The sequence below is a fragment of the Kogia breviceps genome, chromosome 2 (genome assembly GCF_026419965.1).
Source record: "Kogia breviceps isolate mKogBre1 chromosome 2, mKogBre1 haplotype 1, whole genome shotgun sequence".
Taxonomy (NCBI): Eukaryota; Metazoa; Chordata; class Mammalia; order Artiodactyla; family Physeteridae; genus Kogia; species Kogia breviceps.
Genome location: NC_081311.1, coordinates 201,105,139 through 201,131,178, shown reverse-complemented (window position 1 = coordinate 201,131,178; position 26,040 = coordinate 201,105,139). Strand labels below are relative to the sequence as shown.

The window sequence follows — 26,040 nt, the reverse complement described above, 5'->3', positions numbered from 1 at the left end:
GGTGAGGCGGTGGCCTGGAGCCTCTCCCACCAGGGCGGCCCAAGTTCCTGGTGGAGGTGAAAACCCCCGGCCAGGTGGGCCCTCGGGGGTCCTCGGGGTCCTCTATCAACACAGACAGTGTCCCAGAGGGCAGCCTGGAGGGCGCGGGGGCCGCAGCCCCTTCTGCCCAGCCACCAAAGACCCGCCGCCTGCTGAGCCTGGGCCTCGGGGAGCCGAGACCTGTCCAGGGCCTGGGGAACATGGGATGCTGCAGCCCTGCCTGGGGGGGTTCCCGGGGCACTCGGCAGGCCCGGCGGTGTGTGCCGGCGTCATTGCTCCTCCTTTGATGAACCGACGTTTCGTGAGCCTCCTGCCAGCCCAGGTGCTGAAGGAGGGGGACGGGGCGGCGGGGGGGGGGAACTGAGCAGAGGACAGTCCCACAGCCCCTGAGAGCAACGTGGACAGAACCTGCAGGTGCCCCGGCAGGAGGAGGAACATGTGTGGCGTCCCTGCAGGGGGACAGCCAGGACGCCCCGGACACGGATGAGCACGTGGGCGTGATGGGGCCCCATAGCAGCAGGGGCGCGGCTGTGGCTGTGCTGCGCCTCCTAGCGCTTTGCACGCAGAGCAGACAAGACAGACCTGGGCGGGGGGGGTGGGCGAGCGGGGTGTGGACCCGAGAGGTGGGATGGGCCAGGGGATCGAGGTCTGACCCAGTGCCAGCACCAAGGGACCGCTCTGGGCTGCCTTGGCGGGCGGCGGGGGAGGTCAGACAGAGTAGGGGGCAGAGATGGCTCGTCTGCCTGGAAACAGGGCCCTTGTCCCTGCCCGTTGGCAGGGGTGCTGGCTTTGTTGGGGCCAAGGCCTCTGAGGACCCCAGCTCCCTGCCCTGGGGTCCCTCTCGGGCGGGTACGTCCAGGGTCAGCCCGTCCCTGCAGCACAGCGCTAAGCACCATGCCTGTCCCCTCCCCGCAGCCATCGTTAACCCCAAACAGCCCAAGGAGATGCCCAAGAGCTTCAGCTTCGACTATTCCTACTGGTCACACACCTCGGTAAGCCCAGGGCCGGGGGTCCAGATGGGTGGGCTGCTGCCGTGTGGATGCCAGCTCAGCCCTGCTCGCTGTGCAGCCCTCGGCCAATCCCTTGACCTCTCTGCGCCAATGGGGCGAGGGACCGCCCTGCTCCTCTGCAGGGCCGGTTGGGAGGTGGGGGCACAGGTGTGAGGCCTGTGGGGAGGGGCCTGCTTTCCTAAGTCGCCTTGTGTGTGGAAGGTCACCGTGAGCCGTGACACACACCGTGCCCAGCTGCGGCAGGGACCAAGGGGCCATCAGCCCACTGTGGACGGGTTCCCAGGGTCCTAGCCGTACAACCATTTGCCTGCCAGCATCTCCTGTTCCCCGGACACCCCAAGCTCGGTGTCCGAAGCTGAAGCTGCCCACCTGGCGCCAACCCCTGCACGCCCTCCACCTCCCCCGGGAGCCTGGGAGACCCCTGGACTTTGCGCCTCCACATCCCGCATCTGGTCTATACCAGTCCTCCCAGCCCCCAGCCTCCTGAATCCTAGGAGGTGTCCAGGCCCCCTGCCCCGGGGCCAGGGCCCACCTTGGGTCACACCTCTGGTCCCGCGACGGCCCCAGGGCTCCCCATTTCACCTTCCCCATGCAGCCCCTCCTCTCACGCCATCAGGGTAACCCTGGGCCTGCCTGAAGTGACCACTGTCTTCAGGACAGCGTCCAGGGGTGATAGCCCGGACCGTGGACTCCTTGGGCCCCTGCCCTGCCGTCTCTCCAGCCCCACCTCGTCACTCCCGCGGCTGCTACATTGAGCGCCACGTCACGTACTCCCACCTCTGAGCCTTTGCACGTGCTTTTCCCACTACTCAAATGCCCTTCCACTCTGTCTGGCCCTAAACTGGCTGGCTCCTCCCACCCTTCCTTCCAGAAGCTGCCGCCCGGGCACGATTATCTCCCCTCTCCGGGTCCGCTGTGAGCGGATGGGCTGGGCAGGCGCCCCTCCCCACTGTGCTGGCCCTGGCGCCCGGGGGCCCTGGGTGCGATGCAGGCTCTCGGTGGACACCATGGGCCGAGACCGCAAGCCCAGCCTCCCGCAGCTGCTCCCTTCCTTGTCCTGCAGCCGGAAGACATGAACTACGCCTCACAGAAGCAGGTGTACCGCGACATTGGCGAGGAGATGCTACAGCACGCCTTCGAGGGCTACAACGTCTGCATCTTCGCCTACGGGCAGACCGGGGCCGGCAAGTCCTACACCATGATGGGCAAGCAGGAGAAGGACCAGCAGGGCATCATCCCGCAGGCATGCGGGGCGGGGCGGGGGCGGGGCCTGGTGAGGGCAGGACCAGCAGGGCATCATCCCGCAGGCATGCGGGGCGGCGCGGGGCGGGGGGCCTGGTGAGGGCAGGACAGGCGGGGGAGCGCGAGCCGAGAGGGCAGGAGGGAAGGTAAAGCATGGGGGTGGGGGTGAGGTCAGGGCAGGAGGGGCTGCGGGGGGCAGACGCGCTATGAAGAGGCCGGAGACCCGGATCCGCGGACAGGGAGCTGCGGGAGGGCCCCAGGCCTGGGCGGTGCCCTCCACGGTCACACCCGTAAGACAGGGAGGCTGGGACAGCCGCTGGTAGGGGCAGACCCTCCCCGGGAGGGCCGGGAGGGCTGGTGGTCCCGGCAGGGAGAGGCCCGGGACAAGGGGACGCCCACGGGGTGGGTCTCTGAACCCGAGCTGGTCAGTACTTGACCTGGTCAGGGCAGGGGAGAATGCTGCGTGGTCTGTAGCATGGTAGACCCTCCCCCTCATGCAGGCAAGGATGGTGTGAGTAGCAGGAGACGATCGGGCATCAGCTGCGAGGACCCCCGAGTTAGCAGGAGGCAGTGGCTCCTTGGCTACAGGCCGTCTCAGTGCCTTTAAGGTGGAGTGGGAGGGTGCGGGAGGGGCCCGGGAGAGCAGAGTCCAGCCTGGCTTGCAGGAGCCACAGCACCTCGAGGGGAGAGGCTGTGGGGACAGCCCAGCCTCACGTCTGATGGTGCGCTCTGTCCCTGCAGCTCTGTGAGGACCTCTTCTCCCGAATCAACGACACCACCAATGACAACATGTCCTACTCTGTGGAGGTAGGGCTCTCCGTCATCTCTCCCTTGGAACGTGGCTTTACTGATTTAAAGCCAGTCCCCGCCACTGGTCTGTGCCCTTACCTTAGCCTGTCATTCACGCGTGCATGTTACAAACATGCCAGCCCACGCCGGGCACAGGAGCGAGGGGCAGTGTCCGCTCTGCGGTGTCTGTTGGGCAGCTGCTCCGAGCTGCGTGGCCCGGGCCGAGCCATGGCTCGGTGGCCCCAGTGTGACCGCGTTGGTTGAGCCCCCGGCATGGCTGTGTGTGGGGAGGGCCACGCCGGGGGTGGGCTGACACCCCCACTGACGTGTTCGTGCAGGGCGCCTGGCCGCACCGGGTGGCTTGGAGCTCACGGTGTGCTCCCCCCACCTCAGAGGTCCCTGATGTCACCTCTGCCCCGCAGGTCAGCTACATGGAGATTTACTGCGAGCGCGTCCGTGACCTCCTGAACCCCAAGAACAAGGGCAACCTGCGCGTGAGGGAGCACCCGCTGATGGGACCCTACGTGGAGGACCTGTCCAAGCTGGCTGTCACCTCCTACAATGACATCCAGGACCTCATGGACTCAGGGAACAAGGCCCGGTGTGTGCGGGGTGGCGCGCCCACCCTCCCTGCCCTCCCCCTACCACCCGCGCAACTCCCGAGTCTCTCCGAGGGACACCTGTCCTTGGGGCGCCTGTTGGTATCCCCATGGGCTCTGTGCAGCGGCCCCCATGGAGGTGTGGGCCTTGTGGGCCTAAGGACGTCCAGGGCACATGCCAGCCCATGGGGGCGTCCGGCTCCCCCCGGAAGGGGACGCTGTCGCCTACACAGGGTCTGCTCCTCATGGCGGGTCAGGCTATGCGCCCTGGGGGCCAGTGGCTGCCCTGGGTGGGGCCAGGCTGTGAGGACCAGCCCTGCCTGCTTGGAGGGCAGACGGCCCTCTGGACAGGGCCGTGTGGGGAGGGGCGGCCACAGGGTGCTGCCGGCCACGAGCTATTGGTCTCCGTGAAGTCGCTGCCCCGGGCCTCCCAGCCTGGGAGGGTCTGCCCTGGTTGTCATGGCAACAGTCCCCCTGCCTTTTGCCCCGCAGGGACTCCCGGGAGGGTGAGGATCCCTGGCCGGTGGCCTACCCTGCACTCAGTAGGGGTCCCCGGGGGCTCTTCCACCTCCGTGGAGGCAGCTGTCGGGCAGCGAGCCCAGCCTGGGGGCTTCCCTGGGGGCTCTGCACGGCAGCGACATCGGGACCAACCACTGGCCTCCGCTCAGCAGCCTCGGGCCTTCTCCCCCGAGGCCGTGCTGGCCCTCCCCGGATCGGCCGGTGTGGATGGGCATTAGAGCCCCCTTTCCCTTCTGGGGGCCTTTCCACGTCACAGCCTGCAGGCCACCACCCAGGGGGCTCTGCTCAGCGCCCGGAAGCAGGGCACCCCCCGTCACGGGGCGCCGGGTGCCAGGCTCGAGTTGGGGGCCGAAGGAGCCACGACGGACGCAGTGGGCAGTCAGTGTGGGCCCCGCCCGAACTATGCAGGAGGCACGGTCGCCACCAGGCTGGGCAGGGCGGCCCCGGGAGCCCGGGGAGCTGGCGTCTAGTGACCTGGTCAAGCGGGCCGGCAGCGCCAGCGGCCCTCACGCCCGACCACGGGACACTGCGTGACCGCGTGTGGCTTCTGTTCCCCAGGACCGTGGCGGCCACGAACATGAACGAGACCAGCAGCCGCTCCCACGCCGTCTTCAACATCATCTTCACGCAGAAGCGCCACGATGCAGAGACCAACATCACCACAGAGAAAGTGAGCTCGGCGTCGGCGGGCGGGGCCCCGGGCCGGGGACTGGGTCGGGCCGGTCAGGCGGCCGAGGAGGCCAAGCCGGATGCCGGCCCGTGAGGCCCGGGCGCGGACCATTCCCCGCCCAGCCTGGGCGTTGGTGAGGGGCTGGCCAGGCCTGCGAGGCCGCCTCCTCTCGGTGTTTGGCGCCACGTGGGTGTGGCAGGGACTGAGTGGAGGGGCCATGGGCCCTGGAACAGCCTCCTGCCGGGCAGTCATGGTGGAGACTGTAGGGCCAAGGAGGGACGGCTCCCGGGCAGCCCCGCTGGCTGGAGACACCCCGGGGGCCCTTGGAGGGCGGCGTCGGAGGCTGCAGGTTGCGAGTGCCCGTTGCAGGCTGACCGTGGGCCCTGGTGCAGGCTGGGGGTGCCCCTCACCCCGTGGGCGCCGGGGTCTGTGAGCACAAAGGAGGGGTTGTGCTGAGCGGCCCCGCCCACCGCCCCCGCCCCAGATGCCTTTCCCATGAGCCTTGGCCTTGTCAGCGGACCCAGGCCGGGGCCTCGTCTCCTGGGGCCTTTACCCAGACACGCTGACTGTGGGCGCTGCAGGGGCAGCAGGGCGGGCGCCCTCTGTGGCTCTGACCCTAAGCATCTCGATTCCTCTGAGCGGGCACCCCCCATCGCCGCCCTGCCAGCCGGGCCCTGCTCCCGGGGGCAGCGCCCTGGGGCCCGCAGAGTGGCTGGGGGGAGTTCGGGGCGCTCGATCCCTGATGATGCCCTGGCGCCGTCTTCCCCGGGGCCTGGCTGCGGGCTGCCTGCAGCCCCTGCCCCTCGGGCTCAGGGCTGCTGGCGGGCCCACCAGGCGACTCCCGCCCGCAGCCCTGGGCTTCCCCGGGTGCATGTGGCTGCCCAGCCCGGGCGGGGCGAGTGCCGGGGAGGGGGCCCCTGCCCAGCGCCCAGGCGGCTCCGGGGGCAGCGGGCAGTGGGGAAAGGGCTCCCGGAGCCAGGTTCAAGTCCCACCGCACGATGAGCCTGGTCTGTGGAACGGGTGGTAGCAAAGTGACGTGCAGGTGAAGAGCGGCCGGCAGGCAGGGGGCAGGCCGTGCAGCCCCCCGGGGAGGGTGGCCTCCTCCTCCTCAGAGAGCAGGAAGAGCTGAGAGCAGAGCCCGCTGTGCTCCGCGGGCTTGGGCACTCCGGCCCCGGGGAGGGGGGCCCTGCAGGCTGCACCCAGCGGGGGCGGGGGTCCACACAGCGTCACAGCTCCTGCACGTGACACACGTGTCCCCACAGGTGAGCAAAATCAGCCTGGTGGACCTGGCCGGGAGCGAGCGGGCCGACTCCACAGGGGCCAAGGGCACGCGCCTCAAGGTAGGGCCGCCCCCCACCGGGGTCCCCACCGACTTGCCGGCGGGGCCTGACGCCCAGCGGCTCCAGGGCCAGGGGGGCGGCGGGGAGCAAGGACCGAGAGCCTGGTGGCGGGGGAGGCGGGCCGGCGGCGGGTGGGCGCCCCCCTTGCTCCTGCTCTCGTGGGACGGGGAAGCGGGGAGAGTCGACGGCGGAGGGCTGGGCACTGGGTCTCCATCAGGGCCGAGGGGCTCAGGCCCGGTCCTGCCGGAGCGAAGGGCCGGAGGCCTCCCGACGCCCGGCCTCATCTTCCCTCCGCAGGAGGGAGCCAACATCAACAAATCGCTGACCACCCTTGGCAAGGTCATCTCCGCGCTGGCCGAGATGGTGAGTGGGCTTGGGGGCGGGGGGACAGCGGGCGCCTCTGTCCTGCCCTGCTGGGGGGATGCTGGGAGCGGCCACCCGTCCCTGCTGTGGGGCCAGGTTCGCGGCAAAGCCCAGAGGCTTGGAGGTGAGGGGCGTCCCCTGGTTGGAGATGGAGCCACGACCCTCTCGCTCTCCGGAGCCTCAGTTGTCCCACCTGTGAAATGGGGGTGTGCCACCTCCCCACAGGGCCCTGGAGGGGGCCTTGGGCTGCAGGCGGGGCAGTGACCTTGGGTGGCCCCCCCGGACTGTCAGGAGGAGCCGGGACCCTTGGGGTGAGGGGCTGGGCCTGGTGGGCGGCGGAGGGGAGGCGGTGTGGTGAGGGGGGCTCGGGCCGCGCTTGGGCTCCTCCCGCCCCTTTGCCCCTGGGCCCGGCGCGCTCCGTCCTCAGACTCTGTCTTTGCCTCTGCAGGACTCTGGGCCCAACAAGGTAAGCATCTTCTTTCCTCGCTTCTCGGGGAGTGGGGGCCTCTCGGGCCTCTCGGGCGGGTCGGCGGGGGAGCCTGAGAAGCAGAGCGGCCGCGGGACACAGCAGCCCCGGTCGGAGCTGGGCCGGTGCCGGTGCGGGGAGAGCAGCGCCGCGGGGGTGGATGGGAGATGGCGGCACGTGAGGTCGTGATGAACGAACGGGCTGAGCCTCCTGAAGGACAGACGTGGGCTGTGAGGGTGACCTTGAGCAGGGGGGTGGCCGCTCGTCGGCATGGCTGGGGGCCGGGGGCGTCGTGGGAGAGGTGGCTCCAGGGCCGCGGCCTGGGGGCTGAGGGGCACCCAGTGGGCACTCCCCCTGCAGCTGGAAAGCCCGCCGAGAGGTGTGAGGCGCCGGGTGGGGAGAGCCTGGGTCGTGTGCGGAGCGGAGGGAGGAATGGGGCGTTAGGAGCTGTGAGAAGGCACGAGGGGAGCCGCGTGAGCGTCTCAGGGGAGCTAAGCGTGCGGGTGTGCGTGCGGAGCTGCGAGGAAGCGCGTGCGGTGGCTGGGGATCCCGGGCGCTGTGAGCAGGGGAGCGAGTGTGGGAAGCCGCGACACCGGCTGGAACCGTGTGAGGAACCGTGAGAAGCTTCGGGGGCAGATGCGCGAGGACCCGTGTGATGGGCCGCGTGACCACTTACAGGCGAGCGTGGCCCGTGGGGGGGGAGTGGACGGGTAACTGTGAGGAGACGCAGGGACCCTGGGAGCAGAGGAGCTGTGTGAAGACCGAAGGGCCGTGTGTGAGAGGCGCGGGACCGTGTGCGGGAGCCGAGGAGCGGGCGGGAGCCGTGCGCAGAGCTGTGCTGCCAGTCCGACGCTCGGTGTGGCGCTGTGTGAGGAAGCGAGGGAAGCTGCGGTGCAGCGGGGACCGTGGGAGGGTCTGCGAGGAGCTGCGCGGGCACCTGTGCGAGGAGCTGGGGTGGACCCGCCGTGTGAGGAGGTACGTGAGTAGGGGTGAGGTCTCGCGTGTGACGGTGAGAGAGCCGTGAGGAGCTTGGGCTGTGAGGAACGGCGTGCGCTGGGACCAGGACCAGTGCAGGGACCTGGGAGGGGCTGTGCAAGGAGGTGTGAGGAGCGTGCGGGAACGTGGGCAACCGCAAGCAGAATCGTTAGGAAGCGTGCGGATTCTGGGGAACTGTGGAAATGTGAGGGGAAGGGTGTGAGATGGTGTGAGGACCTGTGAGGGACACACGTGTGGAATTGGGTGGGGACGTGTGAAAGTGTTCCTCACAGGTTCCTCACGAACCTGTGGGTGCTCTGAGAAGCTCTGAGTGGAACGGGGAGGAACTGTGTGCTGAAGCATGTGAGGAGCTGGGTGTGACTGTGAGAGACTGGAGATGTGAGAGGAAGTGTGAGGAACTGTGTAAGAAACCACGTGAGGAAACGTGAGGAACTGTGTGAGGTATTGTGTGAGGAACCCTGAGGAACCGTGAGGAACCGTGAGGAACCGTGTGGGGAACCGTGTGGAGAACTGTGAGGAACTGTGTGGGGAGCCGTGAGGAACCGTGTGAGGAACCGTGAGGAACTGTGTGAAGAACTGTGTGGGGAACTGTGAGGAACCGTGTGGGGAACCGTGAGGAACTGTGTGAGGAACAGTGTGGGGAACCGTGTGGGGAACCGTGAGGAACCGTGTGAGGAACCGTGTGGGGAACCGTGAGGAACCGTGTGGGGAACCGTGAGGAACCGTGTGAGGAACCGTGTGGGGAACTGTGAGGAACTGTGTGGGGACCCGTGGGAGGGAACAAGGAAGGGACTGTGAGGAGCTGTGTGAGGAGCCGTGAGGAACCGTGTGAGGAACCATGTGAGGAACCGTGTGAGGAACCGTGAGGAACCGTCTGGAGAACTGTGAGGAACTGTGTGAGGAGCCGTGAGGAACCGTGTGAGGAACCGTGTGGGGAACCGTGTGGAGAACTGTGAGGAACTGTGTGAGGAGCCGTGAGGGACCGCGTGGGGACCCGTGGGAGGGAACAGCGAAGGGACTGTGAGGAGCTGTGATGGAAGCTCTGCGGGAACAGAGCGAGACCAGTTTGGGGGTCAGCGCCTAGAGCCGGGAGCGTGGGGGCCCCTGGGTGATGAGGCCAGAGGGCCGGGCCTGACCTGCCCCCCAGCGTCATCAGGAAGCAGCTGACTGTGATTTAGCGGAAGCGTGGCCATGGGTTGGCCGCAGGCTCAAGAAGACTGACTGCCGCCGGATGCACCCTCGGGCCGCCGTGTGAGGAGCCGCGGGCAGGAGGGGCGGCCGGCAGGACGGCGGGGGTCAGGGTGGCGACGGTCCTGGAGCTGAGGCACTCGAGGCCCGGCAGGCGGAGCGGAGGGAGGAACGTGTGAGGGAACCAGCGAGTCAGAGGCGCCGCTTGGGCTCCTCGTGGGATGACCGGGTGACCGTGGGGCATTTCCTGTGGGAACGAGGAGTGTGACAAACGCGGCAGAGAATTCACCCTCAGGGGTTAACTGATCAAAACACAGGAAGAAGGGGAGTCTTTCCACCCACCAAGTGTGCAGCGGGAAAGAAGCTGCGCTTGGGTGGCCACGCGCTCCCACACCTGCTCTCTCGCAGGGGAGCCGCGCGGCATTTCCTCCCCCCGCAACGGCGGGTCTCGGGAGCGTCCCTGACTCGCGGGCCCTGCAGGCTCCCCTCAGGGATGATGCCTCCGCACCCTGAGGAGCGGCCCTGCGGGGCAGACGCTCCTGAAGCAAAACCGTGCGCAAACGAGGGAGGGATGGGGGGGAGTCCCGCTGCGACGGTTAGTGGCGCTTGAGGGAACCTCGTCCTGACGGGGTCGGGGGTGGGGAGGGGACCACGTCGCTGGGGGCTTTGGAGCCGCTTCGGCGGGACGGGCCCAGCGGAGGCAGCTTCACGCGCATGGGGAGGGGGCCCCGCGGGGCTTCCTGCGGGCGAGGGGCCTCTTCCCCTCCGTCAGCAGAGCTGCTGGCGGCGTTGGTGGGGCGACGGGCTCACGCTGGTCCTTCCGACGGTGCGGAGTGACGACGCGCTGGCCCTGGCCGCTGGCGTCAGCCTGCCCGGGCTCGGCCGGCCGTGTGGCCCGGACACACCGTGGCGACGGAGGACGGGGGAGGCCAGGGAACGTTCTAGCAAGTCCCCGACTGCAGCCCGAGCGGAGACATGGGACTTGGGGTGGGGTGGAGAGGCCCTGGGAGTAGGCCCCGCCCTGAGGCCCAGGCAGCCTGGACTTCGGGGACCCACCTGTGCTTGACCCCCTCTTCCCTCCCCCTCCGGTGGGCTCGGGGCTGACCTTGGACGCGCCTCTCCTGCAGAACAAGAAAAAGAAGAAGACAGACTTCATTCCCTACAGAGATTCGGTGCTGACCTGGCTTCTCCGGGAAAACCTGGGTGAGGACTCGCCCGACCCGGATCTGCCGCCCGGCCCGGCTGCCGCCCTGTCGTCCCCAGCCCGGGAGGGTGTCCATCCCTTCCGGGCTGAGCAGCGGGCCCGGGGGCTCCTCCCAGGGGCCCAGGCCAGGGCTCGGCAGTGGGTTAAGGACGCAAGGCCCAGGGACCCAGATGGCCCTCGGGGCTACAGATGAGCAGCCACTGTGTCAGCGCTCCCGGCTCAGGGCTGTGACGCCCGGACCAAGGACCCACCCTCTGGGCCTCAGTGATTCTGGGGAGCCCCCTGGCTGGCTGTTGGGGAGCTGCCTTGGTTCCCCCTCACCCCCCAACCTGAGCTCTGAGCCAGTGAGACGGATGGGGAGACGGGAGCCGGAACGCCCCAGCTCCGGTGTGTTCCCAGCCAAAATGGCCTTGAGGTCCTCCCTACCTACGCTCACTGCGGGGGCCTGACACCCAGGAACGTAAACTGAGCCCCGGGCTGACCCGTTGGACCTGGACAGCCTTCCTCCGCTGCACGGCTGGGGCGCGGGCGCCCCGGCTGGCTGACCCTGCACCCCAGAACCAGCCTGGCTGGTCCGTGGCTCGGGCCGGCGTCGGGTGCAGTGTCAGGCCTCCCGGCGGAGGAGAGGGCACATGGGAGAGCCCGGGGGCAGGTGGGCCCCCCGAGAGAGGACACGAGAGTCACAGGAATGAGTGTCCCTTCACTTGGGACGCGGCCGGGATGGAGGCCTCTCCCCCAGGGCCACACCCAGGCCCCGCCCCAGGGCGGGTGGGGAGGCCCTTCACAGCATGGCACCCTGAGCCCTTTGCAGCATCACCTCGCAGTCTGTGTGGAGGCCACACCCTGGGGATGTCCCCGGGACACAGGTCCTTGAGGTCTGTGGGTCCGTGCGTTTCCTGATGCCGGGATCCGTGTGACCCGAGCTGGGAATCTGACGTGAAACGTTAAGAAACGTATTCCAAATAAGAAGGATAAAAGTGAAATTTTTATGGAACAGAAACAGTCCTTGTAGTAAACTCCATAAAACCCTCCACAACTTTGCTCTTTATTATGGGGAGGGGGAGGCCTGCTGGTTGTAACGTGACCCCCAAATGTCAGAAAAGCCTGGTTTTATGTAGACGAAAAGTGAGCAAGGTGCCCTGCGTGGTGAGGGAGGCCGGCCGCCTGCTGTGTGCTCACCTCCCAGCTACACTGTGCGGGGGGAGGGCGGGGGGTGCAGCAGTGGGACCACCCGCTCTCCCACAGGCGGGAACTCGCGGACAGCGATGGTGGCGGCGCTGAGCCCCGCAGACATCAACTACGATGAGACGCTGAGCACCCTGAGGTGTGTCCCGGGGGGGGTGGACCCTCCCTGGCCCCCACCAGCCGGCTTGGGCGGGGGGGGGTGGATCCTCTAGGTGCCTCCTCGCAGGGCCGGCTCACCTGGACTTCTTGAGGCTCCAGATGGCTGGCAGGGCGCCTGGCGCTTCTCGGGCCCTATTCCGTTTCCCACCGCGTGTGGCCTCGAGAGGCCCAGGGCCCTGCCAGCTGACCAGGAGAGCTGGGCTCGCGGGCTGAGCGGTTCGTCCCCACCCACTGTTCACGGAGCCACCGGGGTCTTTAATGAGCCGCGGCGGGGCAGGCGTATCTGAAGGTCCCTCTGGCCAGGGGCCGTCCCGGGCTGCGGGAAGCAGCTTGGCGCCTGGCTCGGCGCTCTGGCCTCGTGGCTGCCACCGCAAAGGGCTGGTGTGCAGGTTAGATTCGCACCGTCCACCCGGCACCACAAGTCCAGATGCGGAGGCCTCGCTGTGCGGAGAAGTTTCCACTCTGTCCCTTCCCCTCCCGGGGCCCCGGTTTCCCCAGGTGGCAAGCCCCCCTGTAGGTCAGTGGCCCTGGTGACTCCCTGTCGGAGGTGCCCCTGCAGGTGGGCACAGGCGGGGCTCCGGGTGCCCTTGGCCACCGGGCGGCACAGCCCCCAGCCCCCCTCTGCCACCCAGGTACGCGGACCGGGCCAAGCAGATCCGCTGTAACGCCGTCATCAACGAGGACCCCAACAACAAGCTGATCCGCGAGCTGAAGGACGAGGTGACGCGGCTGCGGGACCTGCTGTACGCCCAGGGTCTCGGTGACATCGCCGACAGTGAGTGTCTGTGCCCGTCCGTCCCGGGCGGGGCTGCGGGGCTGGGGCGGGTCTCGCTGCCCTCGCGGGCCCTCTGGCCCGAGGCCCGGGTTCTGCTCCGGGCTCCAGGCGGAGCCACCTCTGGGTGGGGGGCCGGGGTTCTGGACTGGGCCTGGAGAGCTGCATGGTTTGGGTTTGCCGCTGGCCCAAGCAGGCCGGTGACGGTTTCTCCGGAAGCCACAGCGGCTGGCTGCGGTGCCGGGGTTGTCCCCCCGTCCCGCTGAAGACCACCGCCGCCCTACCTGATGCCCGGCCTGCAACAGCGCCCTCTGGAGACAAACCTGTTCTTCTGTTTCTGTCTCTCCCCCTCGCCTCCCCCCTTAGCCAACACTGTGCCCGGAGGACCCAAATGTGTGTATCCCTCCCCTGCTCTCTGCGCACCCTGCTTCGGGCCGGCCCGCGGGGCGTAGGGCAGCACGGTGCGGGGCGGGGCGCACCCACCCCTCCTTGGCCTTCCCCCTCTGGGGGCTGGGGGACCTGAGCCCTCTCTCCCACGGCGCCCTGCGAGCCGTGATCCTGGTTCACCCCAGCGTCTGCTGGGAAATTGAGGCAACAGGGAGGCGCGGGGCAGCCAAGGCCTCCTCAGGCCGAGCGTGGCTGAGGTCAGGCTCTCTGCCCCCTGTGCTCCTAGAGGCCCGAATGCCAGCAGCGCAGAGGCTGGGGCAGCTCACAGGGCCGGTCCACCCCCGACTCCTGGCTCCGGCCCTCTCTGGGCCCACCCACCCGCAAGGCCCCTTCCCCTGGAAGTGCCAGGACTGTGAATGCGGCCAGGTCCTCCCTGCCTGCGTCTCCCGCTGGCTGTGGGCCCGGCTCCCCGGGCAGGGGCGCGTGCTGGGGCCTCCCCACCCCAGGGGCCGCAGGGTGCCCTCAGTTTCCCCAGTGCCCGTGCTGTCCTGTGTCCGCCGCTGCTCTGCTGTGTGTCTGCTTCTGCCAGGAGGGGCCTGGGCACCTCCCACCCCAGGGGGTGCGGCAGCCCCAACTCCCGGGCCCTGGGGGGCAGGGAGGCCGGGGCGGCAGGGGGCCCAGAGCAGCTTCCTGGGGTGGAGGAGTGGGGGCCCCCTCGGAGGTCCCACGGTCCGCGGCTCAGCCAGGGCGCTCCGCGGGGTGGACAGCGCCGCCCGCGCCCGCAGCTCGGGGTGCGTGGCGGGCGCGGGGTGGGGCGGAGAGGATGGGGATGAGCGTCAGGGCCTGGGTGCAGGGGCGCCGCCGGGCAGTGACAGCAAAGGGCGGAGGGCAGGAGGGCAGGGAGGCCGGCGGCCCGCAGGCTTGGCGTGTGTGCAGGGGGAGCGGAGGCCCCGGGCGGGGATGCCGGGGACCTGGCGGCGCAGCCGCACCGCGGCGGGGGCGGCGTCGCATGTGCTCGGCCGGCGCCCAGCTCGTGACCCCTGCTTTGCCGCCTCCTCTTCACCTGCCTCTTGCTTTCTCCCAACTTGGTCTTTCTTTTCTCTCCTCCCGTCTGTCTGCCCCCCTTCCTCCCGTAGACGCGTCCGACCTTGATAACAATAACCATGGCCGTGGCGGGGCGGAGCTGAGCCCAGCCCCTGACAATCTCTCCACAGTGACCAACGCCCTGGTGGGCGTGAGCCCCTCGTCCTCGCTCTCAGCCCTGTCCAGCCGTGCCGCCTCTGTGTCCAGCCTGCACGAGCGCATCTTGTTTGCCCCGGGCAGTGAAGAGGCCATAGAAAGGCTGAAGGTGAGGCAGGGCCAGGCTCGGACCTGGGGGGCGCTAGGCCGAGACCCCTCCTCTTGGAGGGTCGCAGGCGCAGGGGCGTGGTCAGAGGCGAAGGGAGCCGTGCAGGGGATCGCGGGGTGAGTCTCAGCCCCCGACCCCAAGCACCCCGTCCAGGGGGTCGGTGCGCCCTGTTCGGAGCCACGGGGCCCATCTGCTGATGAGGGCAGGGTCCTGGGGCCTCTGCGCCCTCCCTGCCGGGTTTCTGTGCTTATACCTGCTCCGGCGTGGTCTTCACCCTCGTGGCCTGGCCACGGGAGGGCCGCTTTTAGGGTCTGGGTTACCGGCTTCCTTCAGCGAGCGGGTACAAGGTGCTGGGTGTGAGCGGTGGGCGGCGAGCCCAGACGGAGGGGACAACGGCACAGGCCCCAGACCCGGGCTGGCGAGGGGGTGGGCTGTGCAGCCGCCCTGGGGCGTAGGGCCCACCTGAGGTGCGGGAGGCGTCCGCCCGGGATGGACCTGGGGTACAGAGCCCCCCTGGAATGTGGGGGCTGGGAAGGAAACGGGGAGGCGGTGCTGATGTGGGAAGTGTCGTCCGTCTCACCCGTGGTCCAGGGGCATCGGAGCCTCAGAACCGGTGTCAGCGTCTCCCTGCACGTTTGTTTCTCCCTCTGGGTTTATTCTGCCTTCCCCTCTGTTCTCCGGGTGTGTCCACAGCAGAGACACGCGTCCTTTGCACGTATTAGCCCTCAGCCCTTCACCTTGACCTTTCAGACTTCGAGCAGCCTGGATGGACCTGGGAATTGGGGTGTCGGGCCCTGCAGGCCCGGCCACTCGTCTCCCCTTTGCCTGGCACCCAGGCCTCTGTCCGCTGCCCGCCCCCCGCCCTGACCTCGCTCTGCCCTGTCTGCTCCCCAGGAGACGGAGAAGATCATTGCGGAGCTCAATGAGACCTGGGAGGAGAAGCTGCGGCGCACAGAAGCCATCCGGATGGAGAGGTGGGCGGTGCGGGCTGGGGGCCGGCAGCAGCTCTGTGCTCAGCTCTCGGCTCCCGTACCCAGGGGTGGCCGCGTCCAGTGCAGGACGTACCCGTCCCCTCTCAGCCAGTGACCCCCGCCCCCCGTCACCAGTGGCCCCATTGACCTGATCACCGGTCAGGGGACCAGTCCCTCACGTGGGCACCTGAACTCACGGACCAGATGAAACATTGTGTGGGTGCTGACCCCGGCTGTGTCCCCCAGGGAAGCGCTGCTGGCCGAGATGGGCGTGGCCATGAGGGAGGACGGCGGCACCCTGGGGGTGTTCTCTCCCAAAAAGGTAGGAGCCGGCCATTCTCTGGGCTGCCCCGATGTGGACGGGGCTGGGGGACCTGCGGCCCTTGGCAGGGTGTCAGCTCCTGGAAGGTCAGCAGGGTCCTCCTGGGAGCAGGGAGAGCGGCTCCAGGCACCCGGCCAGGCTCCCCCGCAGCCATCCCTTCCCTGCGTGGAGCCTAGACCCTGCCTCCTCATGGTGGGATGTCCCTATGGCCTTAGGACGTCAGAGAGGTCACTTAGCGGCCTGAGGGGTGGACTAGGCCCCTCAGGTTGGGGTGAGACCGGGGTCCTGAAACAGATGGGGCCTGGACCCCCCAGGAGCCTGCACCCCTCATGGGCAGGGCCTGGCTGGACACAAGCTGGGAGCCAGCTGCCCTCTTGGAGATAAGCTAAAGCAGGGTCTGGCTGTCCCAGCAGGGACCCCTCTTCTCCCCCCCAGGCCCAGCTTGCCCATGGCCCCGGCCCTCAAATGGAGCAGAGCACCACCCCCTGTTCAGTAGCTCAGATGGGGCGAAGCATGAACATCAGGGAAAAAGTCCCTGCATGATTCTAGGACCCAGACCCACACACCCACGCACCCACCCCGGAGACAGCCAGACCCTTAGAGCCCTCAGGAGCTTAGCTTCAAGCCCAGAAGCCTTCCTGGAAGGCAGCGGCAGTCTGTTCTGACCCCAGCATGGGACTCTGCAGGCCCTGCCCCTGCTGCCTCGCTGGTGAGGAAGTGCCTGGCTGACTTTTCACCCCAGCAGAGGGTTTCTTTGTTTGCCAGTCTCCGAAGCTGGCGGCACGTGGAGCCCCCGCTGAGCCATTGGGGCCCCAAGGGAAAAGGAGCAGGGGCGCTGGTACGATGGGCACATCCGCTCGGGTGGCTGCTCCCTGGGGACAGGGACAGGCCCCTCAGGCTCCTCCTGCACCCATGCACTGCGGCCCAGGGAGCAGCTGAGGCCTAGAAGCAGGTAGAAGGGTGCCTGGGAGGACCTCGGCAGGGCGGGGAGCAGGTGGCACCCTGGTGGGGTCCTACCTCACTCCCTTTTGGATAGGCCTTCGGTTTTCGTTCGGAATGTGTTGTTCCTGAGCTGTCGCGTTGTCCCTGGGCGCGGTGCCCCAGGGTGGGCAGGCGAAGCTGGGGTGCCGGTGCCCTCGGGACACTGGCCGTGCAGTCCTTTGGCTTCATCGCTGGCAGAGAGGGACTTGCTGGTGGCCCCGGGTCTGGACGTTGTCCAGGAGTGGGAGGACGGCTCTCGGGACCACCAGGGACACTTCCTCTGGAGGACGGTGGGGTCCCCGGGGCTCTGGAGAAGCACATGGGCCAGCTGGGTCCCCGGCTCGGCCCCGTGGAGGGAGCACAGGCCCTTCCTGGCTGGACGCCTTCTGTGCTCAGGGGAAGGGGCCGTTGTGGATGTTCTGTCCTGTGTCTGATGACCAGGTGTCCACCACCCTGTGCAGGGGTGCCAGAGGGGTTTGTAGCTCAGGGTGGGGGCAGCTTGCCCCAAGGCACCAGGTGGGAAACAGGAAGCTGTTCCAGCCTCTGCCGTATGTTGCAGGATCCTTGCCCGGGACCGGATGTGAGGTTAGGAAGTGTCGGGTCCCAGAGGCCCTGGGTGAGAGCAGTGGAGAAAGTGAAGATATAGGGGGTGCTGGTCCAAGGCCCAGTGGACATAGCCTGCAGTGGCTGCCCTGGGCACGGGATGGGGTGAGGAGCCGAGGGCAGTGCTTAGACGGGGCAGCTGGCGGGAGGTGGTCACCTTGGCCTTGGGTCATGCTTTGGTAGACCCGTGGTGAGGACACGTGTGGGCTTCTGACCTGGGTGGCTCAGGGGGACTTTTTTCACAGCCTCTCTGCTCCCTGGCATCCAGGGCCCGACCCCTCCCTGCCCAGCGTCCTAATCCCGGGGCCCTCAGTTCCTGGCTGCTCCGGTTGGAATGGGGACCTGCAGCTCTGTTTTAGGGTGGAGCACCAGGCCCAGGCCCCATGGGACCCAGCCTTGCCCTGCACATCCAAGGGCCTACCACAGCCTCCAAGCACTCCCTGGGCCCTCAAGTGCTCAGAGCTGGGGTCCCAGCCCCTCCCGAAGCCCAGCCCCCCGAGGGCCGCCTGGCAGCTGTCCTCCCAAGACTCTGGGGTCCCCATCAAAGTCTCCTCCTCAGGAGCCTTTTCCTTCACATCTCCTGTCCTCTCTGCCAGAATGGGAGGATATGTGTCCCCCTAGAGGCCAGGCCTGGGGGGGTGGCGGTCTGGTCCTGGGGAGAGAGGGGGCAGCAGGCAGCCCGGGCCGGGCTCCCGCCCACCCCGAAGAGAGGTGACCCTTCTATCTCCGCAGACGCCGCATCTCGTCAACCTGAATGAGGACCCGCTCATGTCCGAATGCCTTCTCTACTACATCAAGGATGGGATCACCAGGTGGGGGTCGGCGGGGAGAGGGGAGGGGTGGGCTCCCCCACTGAGGGGTCGCTGAGCCCAGGCATCTGCTGGCAGGGGTGCTGTGGGCCCCTCTGGGCAGTGTGGCTCCCCCAGGCCAGGCCGCGTTGGGGGCTGTCCCCTGGACCCCCGCTTGTGCTCTCCAGGCGTTTCCCATAAGAGCTGGGCATCCTGGGGGCTGCAGGGGGACCAGGCGGGCCAGTGGGTGGCATCATGGTGCCGTGGGTCCAGCCGGCGCTGACGACCGCACCGCACACACAGAGTGGGCCGGGAAGGCGCAGAGAGGCGGCAGGACATAGTCCTGAGCGGGCACTTCATCAAGGAGAAGCACTGCGTCTTCCGGAGCGACTCCCGAGGGGGCAGTGAAGGTATGGACTCCCCCGGCCCTGCCCCTACCCGGCGCTGCTGGTGTCGGCCCTCCTGGCTCCCCACTCAGTCCCGGGAGCCCCCCCGCCCCCCCCCCTCGAAAGGTGCTCTGAAGGCTGGGCTGGGGACATGCAGGCTGCGGTGCTCACGGGCGGGAGGGCACTGAGCCTGGATCGAAGGGACGGCTCTTCTTAGGCCACGCCTTCCCGTGGGCTGGGAGCGGCCATCTGTCCATCCCCTCGGCCGGCCTGCCCTCGGGCCTCCGTCCCCACCGCCGGTTCTGGGCGTGACCCTTCCTCTTGAGAAGGCACCTACCTGCTGGGCTGTCCCGGTGCTCACGGCCCCCGAGATCAGGGCAGGCGTCAGACAGCCTCTGGGATGCAGACCAGTGACCAAAGCCCCCTCTGTGACCAGGCCACTTCAGGGTGGTGGCCTTAAACAGTGCTGCGGACGTTGGTTCTCCCAGAGTTGTGTCCCCGAAGCTCTCTCTCCCCTCGCTGGGCGGGCACAAAGCCAGGGGGGCTCTGGGACTCCTGGGGACATGCGAGCCACTGTCTGCCGTCCCACCTGGGGACCCTGCAGGGCGGGGCGGTCACCTAGCACGGCCTCCCCACCTCTGACTTGGGCCAGTGCGCCTCCCAGCTGGGCCTCACTTTCCTTATCTGTGAGGGGCTGAGAGGCCTCTCCGGCTTCTCGAGGCCCAAGCCAGGGGCCACAGGGAGGAGAGGGGCCTGGCGGGGGCCGCGCCTGGGTGGCAGGCGGCCAGGTGGGTCGAGCCCCTCACCCCTGGCCCTGAGTGGGGCTTGCTGGGCCCAGACGGGGACGCGGCCGGGGGACAGCCCCTCACGGTCCTCCTCTCCGTGCCCCCATCTGTCCTGTAGCCGTGGTGACCCTGGAGCCCTGTGAAGGGGCAGACACCTACGTCAATGGCAAGAAAGTCACGGAGCCCAGTGTCCTGCGGTCAGGTACGGTGGAGGCCGGGGTGGCCCCTGCCCCGCCCGCACTGCACACGCGCCCCTCCCGCTCGTGCGGCACCCCACTCTGCCCCGCACCAGCCGGGCAGCGCACAGGCCCGGGGCGGTGCCGGGAGAAGGCTGCTCCAGCGGCGCCGAGTCGATGCTGCAGGCCAGCCGAGGTGGGATCTCGGGCGGTGGGGTGCCTGTCCCAGAGCCCCGGTGGGACTGGGGCGTCGTGGAACAGAGGAACAGCCAGCGGGGTGTGCGCTGCACTGGCCTCCGGACGCCGGCCCCCTGGCTTCGTGTCCTCCTGTTCTAAAACACACCTGGAGACACGTATGTCTGTCTATCTGTCTGTCTATCCACCTAGCAAGAGATTTATTTAATGGAATTAGTCCAGGAGGTGGTGAGGGCTGGCCAGGCACGCCTGCAACCCCCAGGCGGGACTTTCTCCTCAGGGGAGCCTCAATTTAGCGCCTGAGGCCTTTCACCCGCGTAATGGTGGGTGGTCTCCTGTCCTGAGGTCACATGATTGTAGGTGCACCGTTGGGCTCCCCAGCCCGGCCAGACTGACACACACCACTGACGTCCTGTCAGCTTTGGCCGGGGTGACTTTTTGCTAAGAATGAGGAGGACCCTCCCCTTCCCCAGCTGGGGGTGCAGAGGGGACGGGAGGCCTGGGAGGCGACGCCTGGCAGCCTGACGTCCAGAGCTCTCCGGCCACCCTGAAGGGCCTTGCTTTTCGCTTCCAGGACTCAGGGTCCTGTCTTTGGGGTCCCGAGGGATGCTTTGAGGGAGGGACACACCGCGCGTCCCGGATTCATGGGCCTCGCGTGGCGGCCAGTGGCTGCCGTCCTTGCCTGGCAGCCAGTGTGGGGAGATGGGGCAGTTGAGCTGGGCAAGGGCAGGTCCAGGGTTCCCTTCTCCCCGCTGTTGTTTCAGGATGGGGCCTGGTGCTTGCGGGCTCGGGGCAGGGCCCGGGCTGGGAGGGGCGGCCGAACTCGGGAGCTGGAGGAGGAGCTGAGGGAGGCCTGGGCAGGACCAGCCCTCTGGCCCGGGTTCTGTTGCGGGGAGAGGGGCTGAACCAGCTCTGCAGGCCTCAAGGCAGAGCTGAGGTTCCTGGAGAAAGTTGGAAAGAAACTAGGCCATCCAAAGAGACCCCCACCGGCAGGACTATCCAGAGACAGCAGGCCCTGCCCTCGTGGGACAGGTGTGCTCTGGAGGGTCCTGCAGACAGGGTGGACCCTGGCCCTGGAAACACGCAGACCCTTGCCCTGCTTCTGCCGGTGGGACCGATGGGAAGGGAAGCTCCGTGCGGGAGGGGGCCGACCCCAGCCCTCGGGTAGGGGAGTGCCCAGGCCCAGGGCACGGGAGCATGAGGCCAGACTGGCCCGGGGGTGGCACCTGTGGGGCCGTGGAGGGGACGGGACAGTGGGGAAGCCCCAGGACTACATTTTGCCAACATCGCTGCTGCTGAAAGGGGAGGGGCCGAGGGGTGGAACCGGGAAGAGTGGGAGGCCCGCTCAGGTCCTGGTGGAGGAGGTGGCCCGCCGGCGGGGGCGAGGGTGACACCAGGCACAGGGCCCGGGGGCCGGCTCCTGGCAGCTGGAGGCCCTCCCGGGGGTGGGCAGTGCTAGGAGGGAACCCCAGTTGCACTCCTCCTCTTTCCCTCCTCCTCCCCCCTCTCACCCCCGAGACCAGCCGAGGCCAAAGGTCCGCCAACTCTGGCCTCGCCTCCGTCCCCCAGGAAACCGCATCATCATGGGAAAGAGCCACGTGTTCCGGTTCAACCACCCCGAGCAGGCGAGGCAGGAGCGGGAGCGCACGCCCTGCGCGGAGACGCCCGCCGAGCCCGTGGACTGGGCCTTCGCGCAGCGCGAGCTGCTGGAGAAGCAGGGCATCGACATGAAGCAGGAGATGGAGCAGAGGTGAGGCCCCGCGGCCGCCGCCCGGGCGCCCCCCGCGCCCGCCGCCGCCCCGCCCGCCCTCACCCCCGCACGCTCTTACAGGCTCCAGGAGCTGGAGGACCAGTACCGCCGGGAGCGCGAGGAGGCCACCTACCTCCTGGAGCAGCAGAGGCTGGTGAGGGCACAGCCCGCCCGCCAGGCCCCGTACTTAGCTGCCCGGGCGCTCGCTGTGCCGGGGCTGCGTCCGGGCGCCCCGGGCCCGGGTGGGAGGGCTGGGGACGGGCCTGTCTGCCCGTGGAGCCACAGGCCTCACTTCTGCGCCCAGGACTACGAGAGCAAGCTGGAGGCCCTGCAGAAACAGATGGACTCCCGGTACCACCCAGGGGTGCACGAGGAGGAGGAGGAGCCCGAGGAGGAGGGTGAGCGGTCTCGTCCCGCGTGGCGCTGGGTGGGGGCGGGGCCTCAGGAAGGAGGCGGCTCCGGCCGCTCCCTGCAGGTCGGCTGCTTGGCACCTCTGCCCTCGGGTCCCTGGCCTGCAGGCAGGGTTTGGGAGGCTGTGCCGCAGCAGCAAAGCACCCGTGCGTGCGCACACGCCCGTGTGAGCGCGTGCCTGCTGGTTCTGGCGGGGGCGGCCTGGAGCGTGAGGAGGACGGGGTGGGGCGGGCTGGGCGCTCCCAGGCGGCGCCCCACGTCCACTCAGGCCTGTCCTGCCCGAGGGAGGCCGCTGCCCCTCCCAGGACAAGGTCTCCGCTCCACACCTGGGGACCCGCTTGGGGAGCACTTGCTTGGGCGGCCCGCTGGCTGACCTCTTGCCGCTGGGGGGGCCCCGAGGGTGGCCCAAGGGCAGGGTGTTCACATCCAGCTCGGCCTCCAGTCAGCTGGCTGGGACCTCTGTGCTGATGTGACCAGGCCTCCCCCGGCTGGACTCGTCCACCCGAGAGGGTGTGTGGGACAAGCCCCAGTCTGCCCTCCTGCCCCCGCCCCCCTGCCGCCCCCCAGGTCCTTGCTGAGCTCCAGCCCGACTCTCAGGACCCTGGCGCTGACGGGGGGGGGGGGGCCGGCGGCCTCTTTGGGGCACGAGGGTCGTCCCCTGCGGCAGAGCTTCCTGCCGGTTCGTGGGCACCCGGGGACCCGCGCACCGGGCGCCCAGCCCCGTGACGACCCCGTGCGCCTCTCCCCGCAGTCCAGTGGACGGAGAGGGAGGGTGAGCTGGCGCTGTGGGCCTTCCGGAAGTGGAAGTGGTACCAGTTCACGTCGCTGCGGGACCTGCTGTGGGGCAACGCCATCTTCCTCAAGGAGGCCAACGCCATCAGCGTCGAGCTCAAGAAGAAGGTGGGCCCCCGCGCCGCGCCTGCCCCTGCCGCCTGCGCCTCGGTGCCGGGCTGCTCTGCCTCCCAGGGGGGCCGGTTGGAGGGGGGCCCGGGACTGACAGAGGGGAACAAGTAGGCAGGCCGGTGGGGGCAGGTGGGGCCTCCTCTCCCGGCGGAGCCGGTGGGGAGGTTCTGAGAACGGCTGAGGGACAGGCAGCGGGGAGTGCTGTGGGCACTCCGGGAGCGGGAAAGAGGCCCCTCCAGGGCCAGGCTCGCCCTCCCAGGGGCTGACGGGGGTCATCCTCACCGGTCACAGGTCCAGTTCCAGTTTGTCCTCCTTACGGACACACTGTACTCCCCGCTGCCGCCTGACCTGCTGCCCCCAGAGGCCGCCAAAGACCGGGAGACTCGCCCCTTCCCCCGAACCATCGTGGCCGTGGAGGTCCAGGACCAGAAGAACGGGGCCACCCACTACTGGACGCTGGAGAAACTCAGGTGCAGCGGCTGGGCCGTGCCTTGGGCGGTGGGGCGGGGCTGCTCCCCGGGCCGGGCCGAGGCCGCTGAAACGGAGGCGGACGTGGGACGCACGGGGCGCACGGGGCGCACGTGTCCAGGCGGCTATCTCTCCTGTTCCGATTGCTTTTAAAATCAGAAGAGAAAAAGGAAGTAGGATCCAGCCTCCTTATAGAATCCATATTCTCCTCGACCAGAGCGGTGGCAAAGTTTGGAGGAAGGGGCGGGTGAGGCATGGCAGGAAGCTGGGGGCTTCTCCACCTGGGCGGGGGGGGGGTGGGGGACGGCCGCGTGGGGGCCCCAGGGAGGATGGCCAGGTGTCCTGGGAGGCGTCTGCCCTATGGCTCTCCCTCAGGTCCCACACGCTCACCCTGACGTGTGCCTGGCTCTTCCTCGGTGAGGGCGACAGGACAGCTCTTTGCCACTGAAGACAATTTTAATGTTGCTCAAGTGCCCCTAGAAACGAGAGGCGCGTGGGCACAGGGCCGTCTGGGGGCCAAGGAGGGAGGGGGAGGACGTCGCCACGGCCTCTACGAGGTTTTCACGGGCGAAGCCGGGCAGGGTGAACGGCGAGGACTGGCCGGCCAGCATAACGCCTGAGGGCTTCGGGCCCGGGCTGCTCCCGGCCGATTCAGGGCTGGGGAAGCGGCTGGCGTGCCAGTTGGCTAAGGGGAGGATGGTGGCTTGTGTGGAGGTGGGCTCACCCCCAGGCTGTTCGCTGTTGGGGAGTGCCCCAGAGATGTCGAAACGTCATGAGATGCAGAGAACGAAAAACGTGGTCAAGACGCGCTCACGCACGCAGACACGTTTATACGCACTCCGTCCCGCTCACGCACCCTCACGCGCAGACGCCTTCCCTCCTTATGAGGTCCCCCCGCCCCGGCACACGCACTGACCCACGCACATTCACGGACACGCGCCTGCCCCTGCGCCGTCCTCCTGGGCTGCCGTCTGCTCTTGGAGGGCGGATGTCCCCCCACCCCCACGTCCCTCCTGTTGCACCTGAGCCCCCGAGGGAGACGTCTGCGTCTCTCCCACCACCTGCCGGTTTTCCGGGGGATATAGCCTCTAGAATGCCTTGCTTCCTGTGTCTTCTCTCAACCCGCCCTTTGCTCCCCGAGCTTCCGGGGCTCCGTGCCCTGACTCCCCGTCCTGAGCGTGGCTGGTCCCCGACCCCACCCAGCTGATGTCCCGCGGCCACCGCGGGGGCTGAGAGGAACGTGTGGTGAACTGCAAGCCCCTCGGCCACGGTCGGCCGACTCCGAGGACCCCGGCGGGTCCGCTGGGAAACCAGCTTGAGCCGTGGGTGACCCTGAGCAGGATGCCGTGGCCTGAGCCGGGCTGGACCCGAGACCCCAGGATGCTCCGCCCGGGCCCACGCTGACCTCTGGCCCGCAGGCAGCGGCTGGACCTGATGCGGGAGATGTACGACCGGGCGGCCGAGGTGCCCTCCAGCGTCATCGAGGACTGTGACAACGTGGTGACCGGTGGAGATCCCTTCTACGACCGCTTCCCCTGGTTCCGGCTCGTGGGCAGGTAGGCGCCTCCCTCCCCCTGGGCTGAGAGGTTGAGAGAAGGTGGGGGGCAGCGAGGGTTTGGGCCCTGGCCCTGACACGAGGAGAGGGCCGGCCAGATGCCTTTCTCCATCCCGACTCCCCGGCCCCGGTCCTTCCTGGTCTGAGCCGCCTGGCCAGGCCTCTCCGCACACCAGTGGGCCCTGACCAGGGGGCGGCCTCAGCATCGCCACCCGCCCGCACTTCGGGACCGTGGCCGTCAGGTGACACCTGTCCGTGTGTGGGAACGTGAGGCTTGGTCAGGCGTCCAGGTGGGGTGTGAGCAGGAGGCAGAGCCGCGTCCTCCCAGAACCCAGCGTCCACGCCTACTGTCCCCGGTCTCCTGGTCGGGGGGCTGCACCCAGCCCCTGCCACCCACGGGGCGTGGTTTCTGAGGCCTCAACGCGGCCAGGCTCCCGAGGCCCTCACCGACCTCAGCCACACCTGGCCAGGCTCATTCCTGCCGGTGCCCTCCGGAACCTTCCGGAGCTTTACGCTGACCCCCGTGCGGAGTCTTCCCATGCCTGGGGACCGGGCACTTTGGCTCTCCTGTCTGTCGAGGTGGCATTCTTGATGGTCTGTGTGCTTGGTCTGGGTTCTCCTCGGAAGCCCCCGCCCCGCCCCGTCCGCCCCCGAGGAGCTGGCGTTAACCTCTCTCTGTCTTGTCGTACTAACCCCAGTTCAGTCATCTCTGGCTGCAACAGCTACCCTCTTCTCAACACATGCATGAGCGAGCGCATGGCTGCTCTCACCCCCTCCCCCACCTTCTCGAGCCCCGACTCCGACGCCACCGAGCCTGCTGAGGAGCAGAGCCTGGGGGAGGAGGAGGAGGAGGAGGAGGAGGAGGAGGAGGAGGAGGAGGAGGACCTGGAGGACGACGTCTTTCCGGAGCACGTGCTGTGCGACGGCCGGGACCCGTTTTACGACCGGCCCCCCCTGTTCAGTTTAGTAGGAAGGTTGGTGAGGTCGAGGACAGCATGCTGGGAAGGAACCAGCTCTTTTGCACAGGAGCACTGCTGCGGGCACAATTTGACCGCCGTCAGGGCGTGACCCCGGCGAGCGGGGCCTCCCCGAGGAGAGGGCGTGAGGGAGCACGAGGGCTCCTGGCTTTCCTGGAGGGGCCCGGCAGGGAGAGGCGGGCCCAGCGATGGAGGGGGGCAGGGCGCCCTGGGCCACGGGCTCCGCACAGGTGGGCCTGTTTCCGCAGAGAGGCCTCCGGGACCCGGGAAGAGCGGCGCCCCCGCCCGTTCAGGGCCCGCGGGGGCATCTGGAAAGGTGGAGCCATGCATCTTTGCACCCCAGCCAGGGCGGCTCTCCCTCCCCCGCTCCACTGTTTTCCGAAAGAGATGGGGGGTCCTGGGCTGCTGCCAGTGCCCCTGCCCCCTCTGTGGGAAGAGGGGTAGAAGCTGGAGCCGGCCGTCCCGGGGGGCAGGGGAGGAGGGGCCAGTGCCC

The 26,040-nt window shown here is 68.5% G+C and overlaps 1 protein-coding gene across 22 annotated transcripts in view; it reads left to right on the top strand.

The window, feature by feature from the left end:
• KIF1A (kinesin family member 1A) overlaps window positions 1-26,040 on the top strand; it is a 90,339-nt gene that overhangs the window by 26,935 nt on the left and 37,364 nt on the right. For 4 of the 22 annotated variants that reach the window (XM_067027323.1, XM_059053745.2, XM_067027322.1 and 1 more), the window contains exons 3-27: window positions 955-1,031; window positions 2,113-2,292; window positions 3,033-3,098; window positions 3,503-3,681; window positions 4,757-4,868; window positions 6,131-6,208; window positions 6,506-6,571; window positions 7,020-7,037; window positions 10,349-10,424; window positions 11,671-11,749; window positions 12,402-12,544; window positions 12,908-12,934; window positions 14,065-14,276; window positions 15,171-15,250; window positions 15,494-15,569; window positions 17,886-17,965; window positions 18,245-18,351; window positions 19,231-19,314; window positions 21,053-21,233; window positions 21,315-21,387; window positions 21,538-21,631; window positions 22,396-22,544; window positions 22,839-23,017; window positions 24,434-24,571; window positions 25,269-25,544. In XM_067027323.1, coding sequence (XP_066883424.1) covers window positions 955-1,031; window positions 2,113-2,292; window positions 3,033-3,098; window positions 3,503-3,681; window positions 4,757-4,868; window positions 6,131-6,208; window positions 6,506-6,571; window positions 7,020-7,037; window positions 10,349-10,424; window positions 11,671-11,749; window positions 12,402-12,544; window positions 12,908-12,934; window positions 14,065-14,276; window positions 15,171-15,250; window positions 15,494-15,569; window positions 17,886-17,965; window positions 18,245-18,351; window positions 19,231-19,314; window positions 21,053-21,233; window positions 21,315-21,387; window positions 21,538-21,631; window positions 22,396-22,544; window positions 22,839-23,017; window positions 24,434-24,571; window positions 25,269-25,544 — 2,830 coding nt within the window. Of the gene's footprint in view, window positions 1-954; window positions 1,032-2,112; window positions 2,293-2,331; window positions 2,357-3,032; window positions 3,099-3,502; window positions 3,682-4,756; window positions 4,869-6,130; window positions 6,209-6,505; window positions 6,572-7,019; window positions 7,038-10,348; window positions 10,425-11,670; window positions 11,750-12,401; window positions 12,545-12,907; window positions 12,935-14,064; window positions 14,277-15,170; window positions 15,251-15,493; window positions 15,570-17,885; window positions 17,966-18,244; window positions 18,352-19,230; window positions 19,315-21,052; window positions 21,234-21,314; window positions 21,388-21,537; window positions 21,632-22,395; window positions 22,545-22,838; window positions 23,018-24,433; window positions 24,572-25,268; window positions 25,545-26,040 lie in introns of those variants that run through there. The other 18 variants (XM_067027332.1, XM_067027331.1, XM_067027330.1 and 15 more) reach the window with 6 other exon arrangements.